This window comes from Podarcis tiliguerta (genome assembly GCF_965153285.1).
Source record: "Podarcis tiliguerta genome assembly, chromosome: 1".
In the NCBI taxonomy this organism is placed as follows: domain Eukaryota; kingdom Metazoa; phylum Chordata; class Lepidosauria; order Squamata; family Lacertidae; genus Podarcis; species Podarcis tiliguerta.
In genome coordinates, this window is record NC_139534.1 from 35578482 (window position 1) to 35601735 (window position 23254).

General features: G+C 39.7%; 2 protein-coding genes across 5 annotated transcripts in view; both read right to left on the reverse strand.

Moving 5' to 3' along the window:
- Nucleotides 1-23254, reverse strand: part of KIF5C (kinesin family member 5C) — a 312660-nt gene that overhangs the window by 72073 nt on the left and 217333 nt on the right. For 2 of the 3 annotated variants that reach the window (XM_083407423.1, XM_083407425.1), the window contains exon 1: nt 1256-1972. In XM_083407423.1, coding sequence (XP_083263549.1) covers nt 1256-1381 — 126 coding nt within the window. In that variant the 5' untranslated portion in view covers nt 1382-1972. Of the gene's footprint in view, nt 1-1255; nt 1973-23254 lie in introns of those variants that run through there. The other variant, XM_083407424.1, reaches the window with a different exon arrangement.
- The window catches only part of EPC2 (enhancer of polycomb homolog 2), a 49270-nt gene continuing 31921 nt past the window's right edge, over nt 5906-23254 (reverse strand). The window contains exons 4-14 of one of the 2 annotated variants that reach the window (XM_083408070.1): nt 19775-19981; nt 18391-18539; nt 17958-18090; nt 16685-16876; nt 16109-16198; nt 14789-14934; nt 14333-14676; nt 10028-10158; nt 8747-8903; nt 7934-8267; nt 5906-7161 (exon numbers count right to left, since the gene is read on the reverse strand). In XM_083408070.1, coding sequence (XP_083264196.1) covers nt 7089-7161; nt 7934-8267; nt 8747-8903; nt 10028-10158; nt 14333-14676; nt 14789-14934; nt 16109-16198; nt 16685-16876; nt 17958-18090; nt 18391-18539; nt 19775-19981 — 1956 coding nt within the window. In that variant the 3' untranslated portion in view covers nt 5906-7088. Of the gene's footprint in view, nt 7162-7933; nt 8268-8746; nt 8904-10027; nt 10165-14332; nt 14677-14788; nt 14935-16108; nt 16199-16684; nt 16877-17957; nt 18091-18390; nt 18540-19774; nt 19982-23254 lie in introns of both variants that reach the window. The other variant, XM_083408069.1, reaches the window with a different exon arrangement.

Sequence of the window (23254 nt, forward strand, 5' to 3'; positions counted from 1 at the left end):
TTCTTGCCACCTGTCAATCAGTCAAAGGCATCAGGAGGCAGCATGTGAGCATGCCCAGTGATCCAGATGACATCAGCTTGATCAATGCTGGGGATTGGAAGGCTGCAGCAGCAAGGAGGGAAGGGAGGCAGCTGGAAGAGTCAACTGGGGTTGACTCTATTCAGTTCCCCACCATTGCCCTCTGCTGCGGCTACGAAAACAAGGAACTCAGCCAAGCAGTACCTTACATGGCAGGGTTTCCCTGCAGAAAGCATCCAAAAAGGGTTGAAGGGGGGTGTTTTGTTGCAGGGCACTAACGTTTGGCAGATGTAGGAATTAAATGTAGTATCTGGCCTTTAGGAGCAAAGGACGATAAGACAAGAAATGGGCACTTCAATAAAGCTAAACAAGGGAGTGAAACATTAAATAAATAAATGCTTGCATTTCATGCCTTTTCTGCACAACCATTTGCAGTTACTTTCTCTGGACCTATTTATGCCTATCTGTCAACTGAAGGCAACTGTGCCATGCATCTGCCAACGTGGGCTCTTAGCCCACAAAAGGCTCACGCCACAATAAATGTCAGGCTTTCGAAAAGGTTGCCGCAATACACTTGGCTGTGCCATTCCTCTTATGCTCACCCACATGAGATGGCTTGAAATGTTGCATCCCCCAAAAGAAGGGGGGGGAATGCTACCACCAAACACCTATATTTTGTGGACCCCCCCCCCCAACAAAACCTACCCACACCCTTTCCCACAGCTTTTGGGTATCTATTCCAGCTAAAGAGAAGAGGAAGAGGCATTCTCCTTTGGGACCCCCAAGATGATCTCCAAGTCTGAGGAGTAAGGGAGGAAGACACCCAGGCGAGGCGGCGCGACCTTTCCTCCCACGGCAAGTGAGTGGAAGGGGTTCCCCAATCTCATCCCCGCACCAGGAGCTCAAGGTGAATGGAAAGAGCCTGGATGGGAAAGCCACCCAGCACACAGAAAGGCAAGCGCACCGTCGCTCCAGAACAGCAGCCAAGGTTGGGAACAATGGGCGGAGGAAGAAGGAGCACAACAATGCAGTGCGAAGGCACGCCAGGCAGGGGGCCCAGCAATGTTGCCGAGCGGGAGGAAATTAGCGGTTCTCTCTCTCTGCACGTTGCTGCAGGAGGCGAGGGAAGGTCCTGAGGCGAAGGGGGGCAAAATGAAGGCAACTCCCTCGCCCGCCACCCTCACCAAAACAACAACAAAAAAGCCACCCCAAGCAAGGCAACGGCGAGGAAGCTTACCCCGACCACGACGGTCTCCTCGCCTTTGAATTTGGGGATGAATTTATCCCCGCGGAGGATCTCGGCTTCGTTGAGGGGCCGGAACCGGCACATCACTTTGATGCTGCATTCGGCTGGGTCCGCCATCTCGGCGCGGGGAGGAGGTGGCGGCGCCTTGACCTACGGCGCGTGGCGAGGACGGCCCGCTCTTTTGCCCCCCTCCCCGGCTTCTCGTTTCTTTTTTTGGGGGGGGGAGGCGGGGGGTGGTGGTGTTCGAGCGGCAGGGGAAGGAGCCCAGCCCGGTCAGGAGAGGCGGCGGCGGCGGCAACGAGGCATGCCCGGTTGCCTCACACGACGGCGGGCGAGCGCCAGCAACTTAGGCAGGAGAATAAACAGAAGGGCGGGAATGGCCTGAGGTGAGGTGGGGGGCGCCCGCCTCAGCCCCTCGAGGGTTTCTTCAGAGGGGGGCAGCCGGTGCCGCGAAAGAAAAACATCCAACTACAGGAATGCATATGGTCATTCGAAGCCTTTTTTATATAAAAAATAATAATGAAGCCGGGTCCTTTGCTCTCCACGCCGCCCCACTTCCTGCCCACTCAAACGCCGGAGCCGCTTGCTAGCTTTGCAAGCTCTGCTGCTGCTGCTGCTGCTGCTGCCGCCACCATCCTGCATCCCCGCCAGCAAACCACCTTCTCCCTCTCCCTCTCTCTCTCTTCCCCCACCCTCAAGGGCTTTGTGACTTCACTGCATTACATCAACCCCTCCCAAAGCTCACGGGCTGGAGGGAGAGACGTTCCTGGCGCATCCTGGGAGTTGTAGTTCTTGTAACGACAGGTGGGGAGAGCGGGGAACCGGAGAGACGAGGCGAGAAGGAATGAGAAGAGAGGTGGTTTTCACACTCTCCACCACCAACTCCCCCCCCCCCCCGCTTTCTCCTAACATTTTGCCATATTTTGCCATCTGAAGGACATTGTATTCTAGAGAAATCTGAGACTTGAAACTAGGTCCTAGGGCTTCATTCCAACCAGGAATATTTTCTTCATTTGTTTAGCATCTTTGTCTGATATCTGCTACATATTATTAATGCAGGATGTTTATGGAGAAAACAACAAACAGCCTGTGCACCAGGCAACCATTGTAATGTTTTATAAAAACTATGTATCAAATCCCTGGGAAGAAGTTAGCTGTGGCTTCTTGCCAGATAGTGTTGCAAAACCATCACATAGTGATAATGCAGTGCAACAGTGTCAACATGAAAGTGTCATGTCTTGCATAAAACATTTTCTATGTAGATAAGTTTGTCATATGACAAGTGGTTGTTACTTCACAGATCACAGAGCTGTTTTGACCAGAATGAATAGTTTATAATATTAAATTACAGAATGTATTGTTGTTATTAGTATAATTTGATTGCCACTAAAAGATGGCTATCAATATGAAAGGTGATTTGTAGATTGATGAGTACACATACATTGAGGCAGGCAAGTTGCCACAGTTCTTAACATAGTGGTAGTCAATGTTTTGTTTCTGCTCAAAGGCAAACAGTCAATCCATTACATTTTGACCTGGACCACGTGTTCCTTAATAATTTATAAACATTAAAGAACAAAACACAGCATTCTGAGGGATTACTTTAAATAACCTCAATGTTTTCTGGTTCATTTGCTAATTAATCCCCAGAATATTGAATTGCATTCCTGACTTCACTCCCCTCTTAGGTTTATTCTTCCCACTTGAGCTCACTGTTGGCCTTTTTACCTGCTACATAAAATCAGTAGAACGGTTTCAATGTGGCAATGACAACATTCCACCTAATGGTGAATTTGGGTGATCAAGTACCTAAACGTTTGGAAGTAAAACAAAGGCTGCTCAGAAAGTGGCTATTACATATTCAGGGTCCTTCTTGAATATAAATTTGCAAATTAAAAGCCCTTTAGCACTATGTAGCGTGGTGGGACAAAGTTAGAGGTTTGGAACACATACCAACATTTCGTAATCCACTAGACCAGTACTAGTACATGAACCCAAGTCACTCAGCTGTTGGCTCCACATCTCAGGTACTGCTGTGCCAATTTGGTAATTCTAACTGGCGAGTTTCCCTACTCAAACTCTGAGAAGCTTGGGATATTTCTTCTCTTACAGTGGCAGCAGTCTTCTTGGTACTAATAAAATGTATGAGCAGAGCCCCGACTCAAACGTTGCAGAGTACCACCCTTGGTGTGCACATATTACCTGACTGTGGAAGAAGTGGCTGAATAAAATGAAAGCATATTAACAGGAGACTCTCTGCTGTAATTTTCTAAAAAGCACAACCTGTCTGCATGGAAGTAAGTAAGTGCATGGAACTTCTGCATACAGTTGAGTGCTTGGCCGGGGAGAATTGAGGGGCCAAATTTCAATGTCCTTTGCTGCAACATGAAAGCCATAGGGGTTGTTCAACAGGGAATCCAAACCACCCTTACTTTTTATCTGATGTATTAACAACTGACTATATTGCAGGGCTGAGCTACTCTCTCTCAGCACAGACCTTCAACCAGTAGCAGGAATTGATTGAATTACACTGCAGGGTTGTTGCGTATCAGTCCAATCTGCAGCATAGACTGCAGATTACTGAACTCACCCAGTTAACTCCAACCTCAACTTAAGCACATGCAACAGAGATCTAATACTTCTGCACAACACTGCCCGATTGTTGCAAACAATGACCAACAACGTATCAATGAGAACCCTTCCCAACTCCCAAATGCATCTGCTTTGGAATTGGTTTAATACATTTAAAATTTAGAAAAATAATCTTCCTTCATGCCACCTTTTGTTGTTGTTGTTTTTTTGGTGTGTGTGTGTGGTACAAACATATTGGTGCCCGGTCTAATTAAAATATTGGATTTCTCCATTAATTTATGCTCTTGCATCTCTGGGAGCATCTAAAAATAGCTTGGTCAGTGAAAACTAGGAAATGAACAACCCAGGCAAGGAGTTTTCTTTGTACTCTTTTATCACTATGTAGGTCTTTTTCCATTCTTCCTTTTCAACTGCTTCATTCAATTTCCCTTCCACCCGGTTGCCAACTTTTTTCATTCATTTGCTCAGCACTCCATGCCATTGAGTTGATGAGGGCTCCCCCGCCCCTTAGTTTCTGCCGGTTTTTTTCTGTTTCTGCAAACCTCAATGTTCCCCTAATCTGCAGGTACCTGTGTACAGGTGCTGCCACGTTGTCTATATAACTGTTGGCATTCTCCCCTGAAGTTGCGAAATAGAACGTATGATTTCAAAGTGATGCAAATCCTGCTACTAAACAGGATGGTTACCAGAAAAGCACCTTGAAGCTGGACTTAAGTGCCATCATTTCTCCCTTTGCCCACAGAGTATTAACCAAAATTCCAGATATATTTGAATTATTGGTTCTTTCTTTAGCAGTGATTCTTCAGACTGATAAAATGAAGGCAAAGCAGACCTCAATATACCAGTTTTTCATGGCTTGAACTGCAGTTAGATGTTCAGTTTTATTTGGAAGACATGAGGAGCCACGTTCAGTACTTCTGTAGGTTCTTCAGGACAATTTAACTGACTCCCTATATTTTGCTAACAAACAATATCCTATACCCAATATCCAATATTTAGACTGGCTCAATAGTATGTATGGAGCCGTCAAGCATGGGTCACCTATTCATTAACTTCTTACCTTTTTTCACAACCAAATCTTCACAAAGCATGAGGAAGGATAACATATATGCTGAAAATTCTTCTGAGAAAAAGCCATTCAAATCCTATTCTTTCCTTCTCTGCAATGTTTTAAAAACTCCAGGAGTTCATTAGTTGCCAAGAGGGGGAATGTCCTCTGGCTCTCTCCTACTTTTAGACAATCTGAAAACTCTGGCAGCAAAGAAGCAAAGAGGCTCAATGCGTTTTACTTTAGAACAGATAACGATTCTTTATATAATAACTGATGGAAGTATATTAATAACATGGTATACACACATGATTTATACTTTTTCTTTAAAAAAAAAGAGGCACAACATAAAACCATGTAATATAATATAATAAAACCTAAAGGCAGCCTAATTCAGATGTCACTTGTTACTTTAAATATGTTCAGTCTCACTTCAAAAATATAAATTCAGAAACAATGAAAATTAGAGAAGCATTTTGTCGTTTTCTTTGCCACATACATAATTCGAGTAGTAAATTTCTATTTAGATGATTCTGCAAAAGCAGGTGCAGCATAAGTTACAGCTATGAGGTAGGGATTACTTGTGCAATATGCACTAATGTACATCGATACAAATGAAGGAAAACTTGCCCCTTTAAACAGATTCAAGCCCCAATGAAGAGATTGGCACATGCTGCCGTGTGTTGCCCACACAGTTCTGCACATGCCCAGTGTTTACCACAGTCTACCAAGTTGACTTTTACAGCACTATTTGTTCAATGATGTCTACACGGTACCAGTCCAATGTTGGGATTCACATGTGCAGCCTCGAGTCCTGGATGCAGAGATCCAGCTCCATGCAGCAACCTTCTGCACATGCACTCCATGATCCAGCCAGTCATGCGCCTCGAGAAGCTTCTATGTGTTGCTGGATGGAGGTGCAAGTGTACATGCTCAACCTCGGAATATGATATGCAAACTGTTCTCCGCATTGTGAAATAAATACGTATGCAAGGTGCCCATGTTTTGATATGTATTTTTATTTCCCTGCAGTTTTCACTTATCAAGAACAAGTAACAGGGAAAGTTGTCTGAACTAGTGCATAAACAAACATTCTGAAACACCACTACACGTATCTAATTTACAAGAACCGTATAAAAAAAGTCACTAAAACACTACACTACGAAGGTGTCCAACGCTTACAGTCAGACTTTTTCCAACCCGTTACTTGCCTTGTAGCCACAGGAAAACTCTCCAAAATTGAAAGACAATCTGCCACAACCCTCCCCCCTCCCCCATCACCTGGGATGGCTCGATATCTAGACATCCAATAATTATTGCAATGATATATAATGCAATACATACCTGGTAAAATATCATTTATGTGGTGTGTTACAGTTAAAAGCCGGTTAAATTATGCAGACTTCAGATAAAATATAATCAGTTGAAAATTTTCTTCATATCTGCACAGTTTAATATGTGCTAGATGCATAATTTTTTACTAGTCAGGTTTTCTGTGTAATTATTTTTTATAAACTGGTATTATAAATAGAAATATACATTCAAAATATATGGAAAAGTGGGTTACTACATTAAATTTGCATGTATCGATCCATCCCTTTCCCCTGCACAGTAATAGAAAATACTATTTTGCCTTGAACTTCATATTTGACAGTGAAATGCCACTAAAGTATTTACCAAAAAGTCCATCTAAAATTGTGAAACAAAATGAACCAAGTGAAAACTTTACATTTTCTTTAGAAAAAAATTACAAGAATTTTTCCTAGCTATGAATCTTTTAACTTTTTTTTAGACACAAAGTTGGATTTATTTTTACAAGATACAAAATGTAAACATGGCAAAATAAATAGTTAAAACAAGTGATGCAGGATCCCATTTCATGCTCATGATCCCATTAAAGAATTATTTTTAAATCCATTCAGTTGCAAATTCAAGTGCAAAAGCATGATGATGAATATCTACTATTCAAGTAACAGAAATAATATTGATGATACAAATAAACTATTTTACAAGGTAGTGATTTTCCCAATTTTACAAAATGTACATTATATATCGACTTAATATACGATATGATAGTCCATTTAGGTCCATTTTAATTCCCTGTGATCCACAGGGTGTTGTTTTGCATTCAGCTGGAATATAAATGACTACACCATTAGCACAGGTTGAGCCACTGCTTTGAGGTTATGTCACCTCCATTGCTACTGTCGTCTCTGCTATTCCATTCAACCCCAATCGTTCTGGTTCATGGTTCTCTCTGAAAATGTGTTTATAAAAGGAAAACAGTTAATTTCTCAATATTTGGCAAATTAATTATCTTAAGTGTTTTTTCCACATTTATTGTATAGATAAATAATAAACATAAACACAAATTAAATTAACTGAAAATCTTACTGTTTATTTTCCAGATTTTTAAAATAAAAAAACTTACCTACTGTAAGGTTCATCAAAGTTCTATTTAGTTGAAATGAATCTTATCACATGAAAACTCACTGTACAATTCTATCCAGGTTTACTCAGAAGTCACAGAAATAGGACTTATCAGAGATAAATGAACATAAGATTGCAGCCTCAATATTTTCACCAAGAAGTGTAAGTTTCTTCCACAGTAACATTTCAAAAAAAGTTTTCTTCTGATTATGGGCGATTATTTAACTGAAAATCAGTTAAATCAGCACACAATGTGAAACTGAAAACAGAATTCAGTTTACAGGAAACTACTGAAGGGGAAAATAAAAGGCACAAATGGTAATGTGTGGATTTTCAGATTTTTCCTGAAACTTCAGAAGGTGGAGTGTTGACTGAATAAACTTTACAGTCACTAGGGATGGAGCTTCATAGCTGCCTGCACCTCCCCGTGACCATCAAAACCAGAACAAATTAGCTCAGAATATAATTAAAATTATACTTTTGTAGGATGTGATCTGGGATCAATTCAATTTTATGTTAAAAATAAAAAGCAGAGGTGGTCCCATTAAAACCCTGATTTGAATCACTGTCTGTCTGTCTCTCTGTTTATATATACTCACCTTGCTATGCTGCTGATGGCGCTACTAGGAGTCACCTTTGGCACTCTGTCCATACTGGCAGCAACTGTGGCAAGTTTTAAGGCAGTTGGCGATGGTGCTGAAGTCCTTGTATTGATATGTACATTGACTGGAGAAACAACACTGACATTGTTGAGGTGCACTGCGTTGGTGAGACAAGAATTGTTCATGGGAAGCGTTTGAGGGCTGTTTGTGCACAATGCTGGGATTAAGTGGTTTGTGGTGGTGTGGCCAACTGTCCTTACAAGTTGTACAGTTGAGATCCCTGGGCTAGATGACAGAGCCATGTTGGTGGAGTACAGAGTTTTTGACGTTGCTGTTCAAAACAAACACACAAACACACATATACAGTAAGATTTCCAGGACTAAACAATAACACGTTCAAGAATATTGAGGTCATTGTGAAACTAATCTAGAACTAAACACCAGAACTCTTTTGCTTAACCCTCCAAAGCCTGTAAAAATTTAAAATGGCAAAGGAGGTTTAAGCTGAGGATAAGATCTGCCAAACTGCTTTGAAAGGGCTTGCACAGTTGAGTGCGGATAGTAAGAAGGATCAAAGCACTAGTGGGCACACAGAGGCAGCCACTCACTTCTCTAAAGTGTGGCTGAAACAAAACACACAGTGAAACTATGACCTTGTCCATTTGATAAAACAAATTTACTCTCAAATGAACAAACTCTCATTTATTTCCTAGGTTTGTTTCCAAACAATTATTTGATTTCACTAAAAATAAGCATCAATCAGTTTGTTGCAAATCTTACTTGATTGAAGAACAAAAAAGAAATCCATACCTGTGGGCTGAACAACACCATTTATATTGTGGCTGGCACTCTGTTCCTTTGTCACCTCACTGCGACTGGGAGCAGGTGCACTCACCACTGCAGATGCAGCAAAATGGGCGCTGGCCGAGTCAAGCGTTTTTGACATACAGTCAGAGGTGCTTGAGCCCTAGGGAATTTGCACAAAACAATTGTTAATTATGGACCAATAAGGAAATGCTGGTGCATTAGCTCAGTGTGCGTCTCATAACAGGCAGAGAAAGTCAAAATATGATTCCAACTCAGTGTTATTATCTTTCAATATCATACCCCAGAGTCAAGAGACCATATATATCGTTGCCTTTCACCCTATACCTCTATTAGCTCAAAATTCTGTTGATCCGTTCTGAAACTAGAAAGAGTTCCTTTGGGTGTCAACACCTCCACACCCCAAACAGCAGCAGTTCCTGCTACATCAGATACTGCTTGCCAAGAGCTACAGAAGACATTTGGTGGTGTGGTGGTTGTGGGGGTAAAGCTTCAATGATAATGTGCAGTGTTCTGCATGAGATTATTCTTAAGAATTCACAATTCCAAATAATTTTCAGAAATAGTGTAATAATTTCCAAACAAAAAATATGGGTGGGCTTATTTATTTTGAGTGTATAATGTGAGTCACTTATTATTTAGATATAAAAATGTTCTTAAAAACTCATTCACAGGAACAAAAAAATATGAGGGATGCAATCATTTCTTAGTCCAATTTTTACTGATTTCAAATGATCCTGTTTGCTGAATCACATTTTAAAATAATCTGTTTCCTTTAAGTAGGTATTTTTGCTACCTAGACCTGCAAGCAGAACAACAGTACAGTTGACCCATACTTTTGATATAGAGAGCCATCATGACATTGGCAGAACTTTTTTTTGTTTTTGTCATCTATGTATGTGACTGTCCAGTGAAAACAATACATTTGTCTGTGTGTATATGTGCATGTATACCTAGAGCAGGGATAACCAATTGGGTGCCCTCCAGAAGTTGTTGGACTCCAGTTCCCATCAGCCCCAGCCCCATGACAGATTCCAAGAGCATCTGAAGGGCACTACTTTGGCTATCCCTGACCTAGAGGAAGGTCAGTTCAGGGATGAAGATATGGACAAAAAGTGCAGCATGAACCAGTTTCAAATGAAACAGCTCAATTCCTTTTAGGGGTGGGTAGTTTCATTCTCTCTCTTTCTCTCTCTGAGCAGGGATAACTGTTGTTAGAATCATGTTTATAATAGAAGAAAAGCATTTTCCAGAACAGAATATTACCTGTGCTTTTGGATGCGTCTGTTGGGAGGAATGCTGAGACTGCTGTTTCTGCTGAAGCTGAGCAAGTTGCTGTCTTTGCATTTGAACTAACTGCTGTTGATGTGTTTGAAACTGTTCTTCTGTAATACCCCCTGTTACTGCAGAAAAGGAGGAGATTATGCTTAAATTTCCTCAAAGAATCTGGCAGAAAACAATTCTCATAGCAAACTTTAAAGAATATGAAAACAGGACAAAAAGCAACAGATTTATACAAATCAGTTAAGCAATGTACAGAAGCTTCAGTAAATGCTTTTAATCTTGTGCTGTTAACTGGTTTCTGTTTCGTCTGATGACTACCTGCTGGATCACAACATTGAACAGTGATTTATAGTATCTAAATATAGATGCTATGGAAGAATTCCTTGTCTAATGAAAACCCTTTGAAAATGTGTTATGAGTTGAGGTAAGTTACTTAATATTTAAAATGCCACCAGAAAGGAACTCCTTTCACAGGTACTGCAAATAATTTATCAAGTGGTCATCAATTAACAGGTTCTGTAATATTCCAAGGATCAATGAGTTTCCTGAGCAAATGTTGCCTTTTCCTTGGAATGTTGAGAATGATTTGTCTCTGTGTTTGGAAAACTTGAAATATCTTGCTAGAAGTGACTTACTAATGAAGTGAGTCACTAGTATAGTTGCTCAATGAAGGCTAGCAAAATGATGGGTAGGGCTGTTTCGGGTCGACAGATTCCCATGACCAAAGGGAAAACTTTGTGCATCCCATCCCGTACATTAAAAGGCAGTTACTACACAGGTATTACTTCTTTGTAGATGAACATAGCCATACTGTTTATCATCATTTAATATTTATAAAAGTGACTAAAATATACTAGTGTTATGAAAGATGAATGCACATGCTTTCCTAGTTTCAATTTATGACGATAACATGAAAAGGATGCCTTGCAATGTTTTATGGTGGCTTGTGGTCATCTCATTATTCAAATTCATTGCAACCTAGTGTGAGTAATTCATGGTTCAATTAGTGGCCAAGCTGAAGCTGAAGAAACAACAAAATTTATAAAGCCTTCATGAAATTTTATACTACACCCCAAAATATTTTGTGCTATGGGTGCAATCAAATGGGAAAAGCATCCATCGGTAGTATAGGAAAGGCAGCAATTTGGGAGGCTGCAGATTAATTGCTGAAAATTGCCTCCACCTCAATCTGCTGATGCATGTCTTGCATTAGTGGGTATATACCCATCCACTGGATCCTACCCTATGTATTATTTTAGATAAATTTTATTCCAGAAGTCACCATAGTTTTCTTGAAAGCTAGTACAGCTCACAAATTAATGAAGAAAAGGCAAAGTCAATGAAGCAAAAACAAAATTTCCAAATTTTACAACTTATTAACAAACTTGTTGGGCAACTCAGCTTTTGCCTTTGCTGCATTCTGCTGCTGTGCAGCCCCTTTCTACTGCAGCAGGCCAAGACTAACATAAATCCCCAAGGAGTTGAGGAGAGGGGAAAACAGGTTTTCGAGTATTAAATGCCTCCTATATACTCAAGTGGTTATGGCTTAGGTTAACTTGATGCCAACAAATGGACGCGCAAAAAGCAGAAGTTGTAGGGAGTTTTTCAATTATTTCAGCCCAATTACGGTTTTGACTTGTACTTGGGAATGGAATGCTACTTGAGCTCTTCAGTGTTTGGCATTTAGCATCAGAACCTTAGTCTTACGGTTGAATAAAAGATTTAATGTGCCTAAGCATTTCATGTGCCTCTGCATACAGCTGAATAAAAGGTATCGTGTGCCTAAGCACCAGAACCAAAACACTTTTCACCCCAGCTTCACTGAAATAGATTCTTCTGACCATATTTATTTTGGAAACATTCTATTAAGGAGAACAATAGATTACTGTTGCTTTTTTACTGAAGAGTAATGCAGTTGAACCACATTCAGCTTCCACGCATGTGCGCTCAACCTTTAAAAGGATGATTTTTGACTCAAACTCAAATCTGATATACAAAGAACTGGTGCAGCGCAGTTGTGATCATGATCATGAGCTTCGCCAATCCCACTCCTGCAGGCTTGCAGATCCCACTGGCAGGAGCCCAATTGGGATACTTAAGTAAGCTATCACTCTTTTAGTCTCAGTACCCAGCCTATAATATGGGGGTAGTAATTCTGGACTACATTAAGGCCTGCAGGGATTATTGAAACGTTCTCTTTGAAGCATCAATCTAATTTATGAAAAGAGTTAGATAACTAGTAATTATAGAAATCAATATTCTTATGCCAAGAGTACTTTCTCTTGCTGAGGTAAAACTTGTTTTGAAAGTGCGAATCATTTTGTAGTGCAATCCTTGGCAATGACTGTTTTGCTCTCAAAGGGTACAGATATTATGTGTCTACTATGCACAATCACTTAAACTTGACAAGTGACCTGTTAATGACAGTACTGCTACAGCTGGTTCCATTTTCAGCAAATATTAGTGGAGAGGTTAACAGGAATATGGGGTCGGAGTTCTACAAAAAACCCAAAAAACTAAGATACTAAAGTGTGTGTCTTCATCACTCCATTATACATATATGAATCAGTTCTGAGATCAGTTGCTGCTAGCATGTTAAACAAGCACACAATTTTTGCTTATACCACTTACAGAAGGTATTGAGAAGAGATAGGAAGAAACTGTTAAGAATCAAGATCCTTAAGATATTACCCAATTACTGGGATAAAGTGCCTATTGTTGCTGCCTCCGGGTAAGCCAGGGCAATATGTATAACATGAGTTCCTGGAAAAGCTTTTAAGACTCCCCCTTCTCCACTTTAACTGAAGCTACTTAAGACCTATGAGAAGCAGGCCACCAGGAAGTTCATTATAACAGTTTCTGAAGAGACTGCCCAAGACAACTTAGTTTTTTCTTAAATTTCTTTCTTTCTTTCTTTCTTTCTTTCCTATTTTGATTTGTTGTATGAGTCACACATTCCATGTGGTAAGCCACTGCACATTAACAGATTTCTAGTCAGTAATTATGGCCACAGAGTGATTTGCCGTATTTTTCGCTCTATAGGACGCACCCGATCATAAGACGAACCTAGTTTTAGGGGGAGAGAACAAGAAAAAAAAATTCTCTCCCTCTCTGCGCAGCGCCCCTTCAGCGAAGCGGCAGGAGAAGCAGAGCCCCTTCCATTTCTCCTCCTGCTTCACTGAAGGGGCGTTGCGCATAGAGGAAAAGCTGCGCAGCGCCTCTCCAGCGAAGCGAAGCCAGGACAGCAAGAGGGATCGGTGCGCACCGACCCCTCTCTCTCTCCAGGCTTCAGCGAAAGCAACACGAAGCCTCCGGAGCGCAGCGGGAGCGTTCCGGAGGCTTCGCATTGCTGTCGCTGAAGCCATGGAGCCTGCATTCGCTCCATAAGACGCACACACATTCCCCCTTAATTTTTGGAGGGGAAAAAGTGTGTCTTATAGAGCGAAAAATACGGTAATAATGGCCTCAACCACCATGAAAAAGCTAATGTTGCTCAAAGGAGGTGTGCATAAATTGTACAGCACTGTGCACGTACTGTTATCAATACTAATAAGCAAGGGCAACTCCTAAGCCCCACACAAAGAATAAAGAATTATGCCGAACACTTCTTTAAAATCCAGCAATGCAAAGTTTGGTCCATGGGAAATGTAGCGTATGAATGTCAATTCACCTATTATCATTAGGTGTGTGTGTGTGTGTGTGTGTGTGACAAGGTGGCTTTCGTGTTACATTAAGGATCAATGTGCTACTTGTGCTGTAACTGCTGTAAATAGTGAATCAGTTTTCACGATGCAAAAATAAAAATAATGGACTTTATAAATTTCTTGTAATTTCTTCTGTTGTGTAGCCTGATCTTTTTTATATGTGTCACCAAAGCTTACTCACGACTAAGTGTGCAGGCTTAGTGCTAGCAGTATAAGCAAGTCATATGTTAGTCCTCTGTTTAAATCCATTACACCAAATATTAGTAAATGATCTATGTGGATGGGGTGTGTAATCTCAGGGACAAGGTGTCCGAACTACGTAAGACTTGCAGTGTCCAGGACAGCATTCATTGCCCTGCATGGCTCTTTACACATCCACTGTATGAAGGAATAAAATATCTGTACAAAAGTATGTAACACACACACACACACACACACACACACACAGTGATTCTATTTTATTGCAGTGACATCTCTCTCTTCCCACCCCCAATACACATACTATTTTCTCTTCTAGAATCCTCAGCCAGGTCCAAGGTGATAAATACGCATTTCAAGTTCAACATTGCAAATCTCTGCCTACCTGATATGCCATTCTTGCTGGTGTTCAATAAAGCTACAGATGGCGCAGAAACTCTTTTATTATTCACAGCCTGCCCTGGTTTCCTTGAGGTACATTCTTCACTATCACTGTCCTGTATGTTTAGTAGCCGTGGTTGGAAACACTGCAGTCGACACGATCTGATATTGCTTAGTATTTCAGAAAGAGAAAGTCTATTTTCACAATGTTTATTGGAAGCATTGGTCCGTGAAAAATTAGAAGAAAAGTCTACATTTTGGGAAGAGCTTGAGCAACTGTTTAGCATATCTGGGTCAATCTGTTTCAGGACAGGATCATGTTCTGTGGATATCCGGTCCATCAACACCCTGTTTTAAAAGAAGAAGAAAAGAAAATATTAATATACATTTGAGTTTTGCTTCCATGAAAAGGGAAGAAAATAGTATGTTATTTTACCAACAAAATTAGCAATTCTCTTACCTTCCACCCCTGCCAACTCGTCTTCTTGCAAATCCTATACATCTTCTTGGAACTGTAAGTGTTGTAAGGCAATGCCTATACCTTAGCTTATCCAATTCTGCCAGTTCTGAATTCTCATGAGAATAATTAGTTTGGTCCAAATGAGCCTGCAGAAGACAAGACAAGAATAATTTTGCTTTCATTCTTGGGAAAGGGAAAATGAAACTTGAATAGAACTATTTACATAAAGGTCCTGACATTATTTTGGCTGCAAAAAGTGGAACACTTTCATCAAACAATTTTCTCATTTTAATTATTGCTCTCTATTGCTTTTAATGCTTTTATACTGCTATACATTACCCTGATGAGGGGATGGTATATAAATACTTTTACAAATATGAATAGAAGAAACAAACATCATACAATGTATGTGAAAGGGTGAGACAATTGCTAAGAGGACACAAACATTAGGTGTACAAGTAACAGGATTAGATTTGCAGGGTTCAAGCTACTGTGTGAGATATTTTGATGGAATGTAGTCCCATATACTTAAACTAGTGCATTCCTGACACTATTAGGTTTTTTTAATCCCTTCAAATTCCCTTCACTGTAATCTCATATGCCCCAACCTCCTTCCCCAGAAGTTTAGGTGTTTGTGTTTGTGTGTGTGTGTACTCCCTCTCTCTCATGTCCTATTTCTCTCTCTCTCTCTCTCTCCACACACACACACACACACACACACACACAGAGAGAGAGAGAGAGAGAGAGAGAGAAAGAGAAATAGGACATGAAATCCCAAAATTGAAAAATCAAAACAGAAAAAGCATAAAAGAGTAAAACCAACAACAGAATAACAGTATTCCAAAGGATCAAAAAAGTATTACGATTTAGTCCGCAAAGCCTGGGGAAATAAAAAGGCCTCCACCAAGCACCAAAGACTGTAACAAAGGCATTGAGTGAGCCTCGTTGGGAAAGGCATTCCACAACTGGAGCATCACCACTGAAAGGGCCCTCTAGTTAGTAGCCACCAGCCACACCTCTTTTGGCAGCCCTACCCTTTCAAGCATACTGAAATAGTTCAAGTGAAGCTAGCAGTTCCGTGTGTGCCCCAATTTCCTCAAGGTATATCCCTTCCTGTACATTTGACAGCCTTGACTGGATACACTGTAGCTGGCATAATCTGATACTACTTTGTATTTTAGGAAGATCAAGTCTGTTTTTAAACACCCAAGGTGGACGAGAGAGGAAAAAGAGGAAGGCTGAAGTATGTTCCTTTTAACCAAACATCTGTCTTCTGCATTAATCAGTTAGATAGGTCTTAACAGCAGCAAGAATCCTTACAGCATAATACTGGCATCCTGCCCTTCTTCTGAATGCACTTGCTCCATCAGGATCATTTTCTTCTTCTGGCTCAGACACCGGTGAGGGTACCTACGGGGCCAAAGCAGTTTGATTTAAAAACACGCAATTATGCCAACTTATTATAACCGACAAGTACTCCGTTTGCTCAGTTTTAGCAGTTCATTTATTGGAAACTTAATAAAATAAAATAAATTCCCATCAGCCAGCATCTAAGGAATGGCGAAGCAAGTTTTGTGAACTTGAGGGTCTGTATAATTGTTTTTCTCCATTAGACCCCCATATCCCACAAAGACTATGTTTAAGAACTGTTCTTGAGAGCCTGGGAGATGCGAGCTGCCCAAACACAAAAAGGGCACCAGGCTCATCTAAGCCCTTTGTAGAAGCCTAAACAGCCCTTTGGATCCCAGTCCCTGTGGCATGACATCCCAACAGAAACCTATGGTGAAAGGGCAACATTTAAAAAAATAATAATTAAAAATTAAGTGACAATTATTTTTATTTTACACAACTTTTTCCTTTTCTCTCTGTCACTATAACTTAGTTGACATGTATTACCTGTGGAAATTCATCTTCATCTGAACTGTGGAAGTCATACTGTTTGATATCACTTTTACTGATCACAGGCAAAGGCTCAGTAGTGGGTTGCTGAGGATTTATTACACTCTCAGTTTTAGGCTTCTTTGGATACTTCTTCTTTTGACGGACAACATCAGACACTTCCTCTTTTAGAGATGAGTGGTGAGCATGCTGTTGTATACAATAAATTTTGGACAACCCCCCGTTTGTTAATAATTATTCTTATTTCATTAAACAGTCTATATCCACCACCACCCTTCTAATCTCATTATGGTTCAGCTTTGCTCATGAACAGGTTGCCTAAAGAATAAAGTTTATATAACTCTGAACAAGTATTTCTTTTACAAAATTTAATATTCAACAACTTGAAAATATAATGTTCAGTATCCTTTACTGTGTTCTGCATTAACTTTTAAAAGTACTCAGTAAATTTCTAAAAAGCTGGTGTCTTGCACACGTTTTCCTGCTCAAAGTTTGTTACTTTGTGGCAGCAGAGGACAAGGCAAGTATGAACCAAACTGAACAGTAGATAGGTGCCTACAATGTAATAACCACTAGATGTCATCAAAGTTAAATACAAGAGAGAAATGTTTTAATGAAATATGTTCTTTTTGATTTAAAATATTTGAAAATGTTTAGTTCTTTTCTAAAAAGAACCATCTAAATATATGTACTGCAAATAAGCCAATTCTAAAAGCTCAGCAAGCATGAGTCTCTATGAAATAATTGCAAGTGTTACCATTACAATGATTCAAAGGCAGTGCTGGAAGATTATTTCTCTGCTAATATGCAGCAAATTTTTAAAAAATGTGTCTGGATAAATTAGCTAAAGTTAGCTGCCAAAAAACTTTAATCTGCAGTTATCTCTTGTAAGAGGACTAAAGGAAGAAGCAATTTTTATGTTCTTGACCTCTGTAACCTGAAAGCATTCTAAAATGCAGCAATGCCTCCACCAAATGGCTTCATATACAACTAGAAATATAGCCCTTTCTAATTAGTTGCATAAACCAAGAAGCACAGCAAACCTTCTCAGCTCCTGTGCTATTGATTTTTGAACTGCTAAAATGAAAAAATATATACAGCTGGCTGTGTACATCAGGTATTGCTATCTGTACATACAGCTTAAGATAGATTTTTATTTCTGCTTTCTTCTGACAACATTATAGAAAATAACTATTACTACATATACATTTTCCACATTACAAAGAGGACAATGTATCCAGGGAAATTAATGGTGATGCAAGTCATTTACCTTAGCTTTACATTCTTGAACCTTGTGATGATTTCCATTATGAAGAGCTGCTGGAGTGGTGTTCATCTCTTTTTCAGTTGTATTAAGTTTGACTTCGTTAAGTATTTCACCTCCATAATCACCCAAATGGTATCTTAACAAAAAAGAAAAATAATTATTGCTAATCATTAATGAACGACTTTAAATATGTGAAGTGCTTTAAAATATTTCGTCTATTTATTGTCACAGGAACCCTGCAAGGCATGTCATCATTGCTTCCTATTTAGAAACTCAGAATAGAGGATATGTTTGATATAGGACAGAACACACCATGTGCCAAGTGAAACATTCCACCAAACATACTACATTTGCTAATCATGGCACTTCAAGTAAAACATATTATTTTATGGAATTCAAGCGGAACCTGTTTAACAAGAATGGATGAAAAAATTACCTTTTCTCCACAACTTCCAATGTCAAATGTAACAACTCTCGTTTTGTTTTCTCTCGTCTCTTAATCATCTCTAAAATTGTTATGGCTCTACTAAACTCCCTTCTTAATTTCAGCATTTTCTCATAAGAGGCTTCATCATTCTTTCGGTTCTGTTGGGGGGAAAATATTAATAGTAAAAAGTATGTATGGAAGATGTAGTCGTACTGAGTTTAAATAACTGCACTTTATATTGAATCACTGACATTTAAGGTTGGGTCCAAATTATGTTCAGGTCGCATTCTGCTTCCACAACAGTCATCCAGAACAAGGTAAACTTCACCTCCCCAGTCAGAAACATCCACAGAACCTATGCCTTGCCTGAATTGAGTCCATAACTTTAGGCACTTGGTTCAAGACTTCTACTGCTTTACCCAAGTTAGATGAAAAGGAATTAAGCCGAATGTCAGCAATGCCCTGGTGACATCTCAGCCCAAATTTACAAATGGTTTTCCCTAGCAATGTCATATAGAAGTTAAATAGCACAGGGAATGATGCAGGCAGTGATAGTCCATAATATAATTGCCATGGCACAGAGCAGTCCCCCAGCATCACCTTCTGGAAGGAATCTGCCAAGTAGGAACAGAAACACCTGACCACAGTGGTTCTCAATAGCTAGTGCAGCCAGTGAATCTCAAAGGACACTAGTCCATGTCCCTGAATGGTCGAAGAAAATTAGCATGGTCACACTTCTCCATCCTTCTTCCAGCAAATGTCATCCCATAGGGTGATTAAGGCAGTTTCAGTTCCAAGCTGGAACTGGCCTGAAGCCAAACTGAGATGACTCTTAAATAGTGTCATCTAAAACTGAAAAGCCACTATTTGCTCAAGCTACCTCCTTAAAAAGGAAACATTTACAACTAGCCTATAGAATATTTATTTATGTCCAAAATGCAAAAACAAACAACAGAAATCAAAATAAACAAAGTTACATCTTTTAACATAATCATCAGTCTAATAAGATACAGAGACCCAGGCATCTGAAATCCAAGAAAATGAGACCGAATCATACTAAAGAATGGACTGCAGAAAGTGACAAGGCAAGCTAAAGTCTTGAACCAAAAATTGGAAATTAGGATCCACTTTGAAGGCACACTGAATTCATGGTAGCTATAGTACTCCAAAAATGAGAATGTGGTTAGTCCCATGATCTTTATTTTATTAATATTCTAGCTAATACAGTATTACTTTAAAACTTCCTTACTATCATCTTGATTATGAGTTAGGTAAACAGATTTTAGCAGACAATGAAACATTTTCACCTTTTGTCCTTAATAAGATGAAGAATTTGTGACATTTAACCTTTGGAAAATAGCAGTTTGGAAAACGGCAGAACTGAGAGAGTTACCTTTCTTGTCTGCATTTTCTCTGTTCTCCTCCTAAAAGCCACGTATGGATCATTGTTGGTGGAGCCGTCTCTTTTTTCTTGCTTGATTTGGGGGATGAGGGAAGGCCCTCTGCAGTTCTTACGCTTTCTTACCCAGTAGTCATAGACAGCCTTAATAAGGTAATCATCCTCATTTAGCAGCAACTTAGCTTCCTGAAGTGTTACAAGCTGGAAAAGATATAAAAACATTGGTGTGTAACACAAGGAATTATTTTAAAAGTTGTTCTTAACAATAATCCAGGATGGACATTTTGAAGAGGAAATGTTACGCACAATCCTCTACAATGTATTAGCTATTAGAACTTTGGTTTCTTCATACAATTAGTACTGCAAGGTATGAAGAGAGCAATGTGGTATGACTTTACAGCTTCAGGGGAAAAAGACCTGTTGCACAAAAATTAGACATCAGACATTTTATGACAAAATACTTCTTTAATACTACTAATTATTCATTGGTGTCTGAAATGCAGCGTCTGTATCATTTACTTCCTCTGTAGCAGCAGTCAGTTATTTTGGCTGCAGGTGCACATTATATTTCCATACTGTCAATACAGCAAAAGAAACTAGGAGGTTCCTTCAGGTGATTTGGGTTGATCGAAGTCAGAATATTTCGTACCTCAACAAGCATATCTTGCTAAACGATAAAGGGCTAAAATGATGTCTACACTTGTGTCAAAATAAATCTATAATTTCTCTTCTTCTTGCCATTTCCATAATATGGACCCTGGCAAACCTACCAATTTCTCTGAAGAACGGAGTTGTTCCAGGGAATACAGATCCGGACCACTCCTGATCTACACTGGAATTGTCTGAGTTCTGCCTACACTCCTTGAGGGAATGGTCTCTCCATTCCAAGCAACAAAACAAATAAGCTAATGAGTTCTATTAGGCATTTAAAAAGATCTACATATTTTATTCACTGAGCCCTTAAGAGTACCCAATGAAAACAAGTTTTTATTCAACTAAAGGAGGAAAAGCAAACTGGAAAATGTCAGTTCATCTTTACATAGATAAAATTATTGAACTTTAGTGCTGTGGAATCCTGGCTGCTAAGCCTTTTTCCTTGCACATAATGACTATAAGGATAGGAATAATTAGATTTTGGTGGGATTGAGGTATAAAACTAAAGAACTAGGGTAAAAGGGATATTTTATCATAAAGAAGAATGAGAACAGCTCACAGCCACAGGAAACAAGTGTTTTCAGAAAGCCTTCTCTCGTAGTCAAAATGAGGATATCAACACCCAGCGGCCCTATTCTAACTAAAAGTAGTCACACTTCTCTCCCATTAAAATTAATGGGGCTTAAGTTAGCTGTAACTACTTTGCCTCACAGACTTTAATGGGACTTGAGTGCAACTAACTTTTGCTGGATTGAGACAAGTACTTTAGAGAAACATGATGATGCTTCAGACCACATTACCCTGCAATTCTGAGTCCTTACAAAAGCTACCCTATAGGTCCCAAAATACTGATTTCTGATGCACTGTGATGTACTATAGACAGTCCTAAGTGCTCCTAAGAGCTGCACATTGTAATCCCAGGTGTTTCCAGTAATACATATGTTTGGTAAAGTAAAAGAGTTTGACATTCTGGGACTACTTTTGCTAAGTTTCCTCCTCTGAATACACTCTAAGACAGTGATTCCCAATTGGGGGTCCATGGACCCTTGGGGGTTCGCGTAACTCACTCAGGGGGGTCCTTAGCACCATTCACATAACAAAAATTGCCAAATAATTTCCCCCAAAAAAGTAGAGGGTCCATGGCTTGGCTTTTGAAAAACATGGGGTCTATAGTACTTAGGTAATTGGGAATCACTGCTTTTTAAGATATTGGCTGTGTTCACAAATAATGCTAAACCATGGCTTGCCCACTCCACCCTTCCCTCTATCCCTCCTGTTTAGTGGGATGAGGACTTCTGTGGAGATTAGTTTCATTTTCAATGAATGTTGGCTTGTTGTGTCATATGAACCAGGAATTAAGTCTCATGGTTTGCAGTTATCTTACATTAAAAATTGCTCGAGTTTACTGTAAGTTTGTTTGTAAAGCTGTTGCATACGCAGGCACAGATTGCGCTCTTAAAGCTGCAACACTTTAAAAGTAACTTTTTATGGGGTAGCAGGATGAACTGGTTCTTAAATTCTGTCAAGGTTCATTGGCTTCAGGCACATCTGATAACAACGCTAATTATAACAATATCAAGGATTTTATAAAAATCTTTTATTTCACTTTTTGAGATTTTGAGAATAGTAACTGGATACCCAGACATCAACTAAACAGAACAACCTCTCCATTATGCTTATATGCCTGAAAATGTAAAGCTACTTTTGACACAAGTTACACATTTGTTCTATATATTTGAACTCAAGACATTTGAGCTCTATTGTTCTTTGTTTGCACAAACAACGATTTCTTTGAAATGAAAACTGATCACTTAATGAAGTTAACTACTTCGTTGGAAGACCTTGCTTTTCAGCCAATAATGATTTAATAGCACCTACACAGAAACTATTACTAACAGCTACTTTTCCTATATGAAATTTACCATATTTTTCTGTGTATAAGAAGCCCCTATTTTGGGGGACTCCAAATTAAGAAAATACCCCTCAGCACTACCCATGTACAGTGGTGCCTCGCAAGACGAAATTAATTCGTTCTGCGAGTCTCTTCGTCTAGCGGTTTTTTTGTCTTGCGAAGCAACCCTATTAGCGGCTTAGCGCTATTAGCGGTTTAGCGGCTATTAGCGGTTTAAGGGATTAGCGGATTAGCTGCTAAAAGGCTATTAGCGGTTTAGCGGCTTAGAAAAGGGGGTGGGGAGTGGAAAAAAATCTCAAGACTCGCAAGACATTTTCGTCTTGCGAAGCAAGCCCATAGGGAAATTCGTCCTGCGAAGCGCATCGAAAAACGGAAAACCCTTTCGTCTAGCGGGTTTTCCGTCTTGCGAGGCATTCATCTTGCAGGGTACCACTGTATAAGACAATCCCCAATTTTAAACCTAATTTTTTGGTTAAAAAGCCTAGTCTTATACATGGAAAAATACCGTATTTCATGGGCAACTTTCCAGTTCCACATGTTCAAATGCTTATTCTGGGATCCTGCACATGCTCTGCTGGATTAGGTTTAATGCCATCCAGTGCCTGAGAATGGAAGACTGAACTTTTGGCAGTTTAAAAGAATACACAGTGTCAAAATGAACCAATAGTCAGCATAAATCTATAAGTTATTCCATGCTCTTTCACGGCCTTATTTTCTTCACACAAAAAACAAACGATCAATTAACTATCATTATTTGGACAGTACCTGAAGTTTAAACTAGTTGCTATCTTATTTACACTTTAGAAGATGACAGTATATGATTTCTATGGTCAAGGTCCCCCTTCCAGAAGAAATGTGATCCTAGCATCAATTGTGACAGTCTGCTCTATAATGAGAGGCCCTATGAA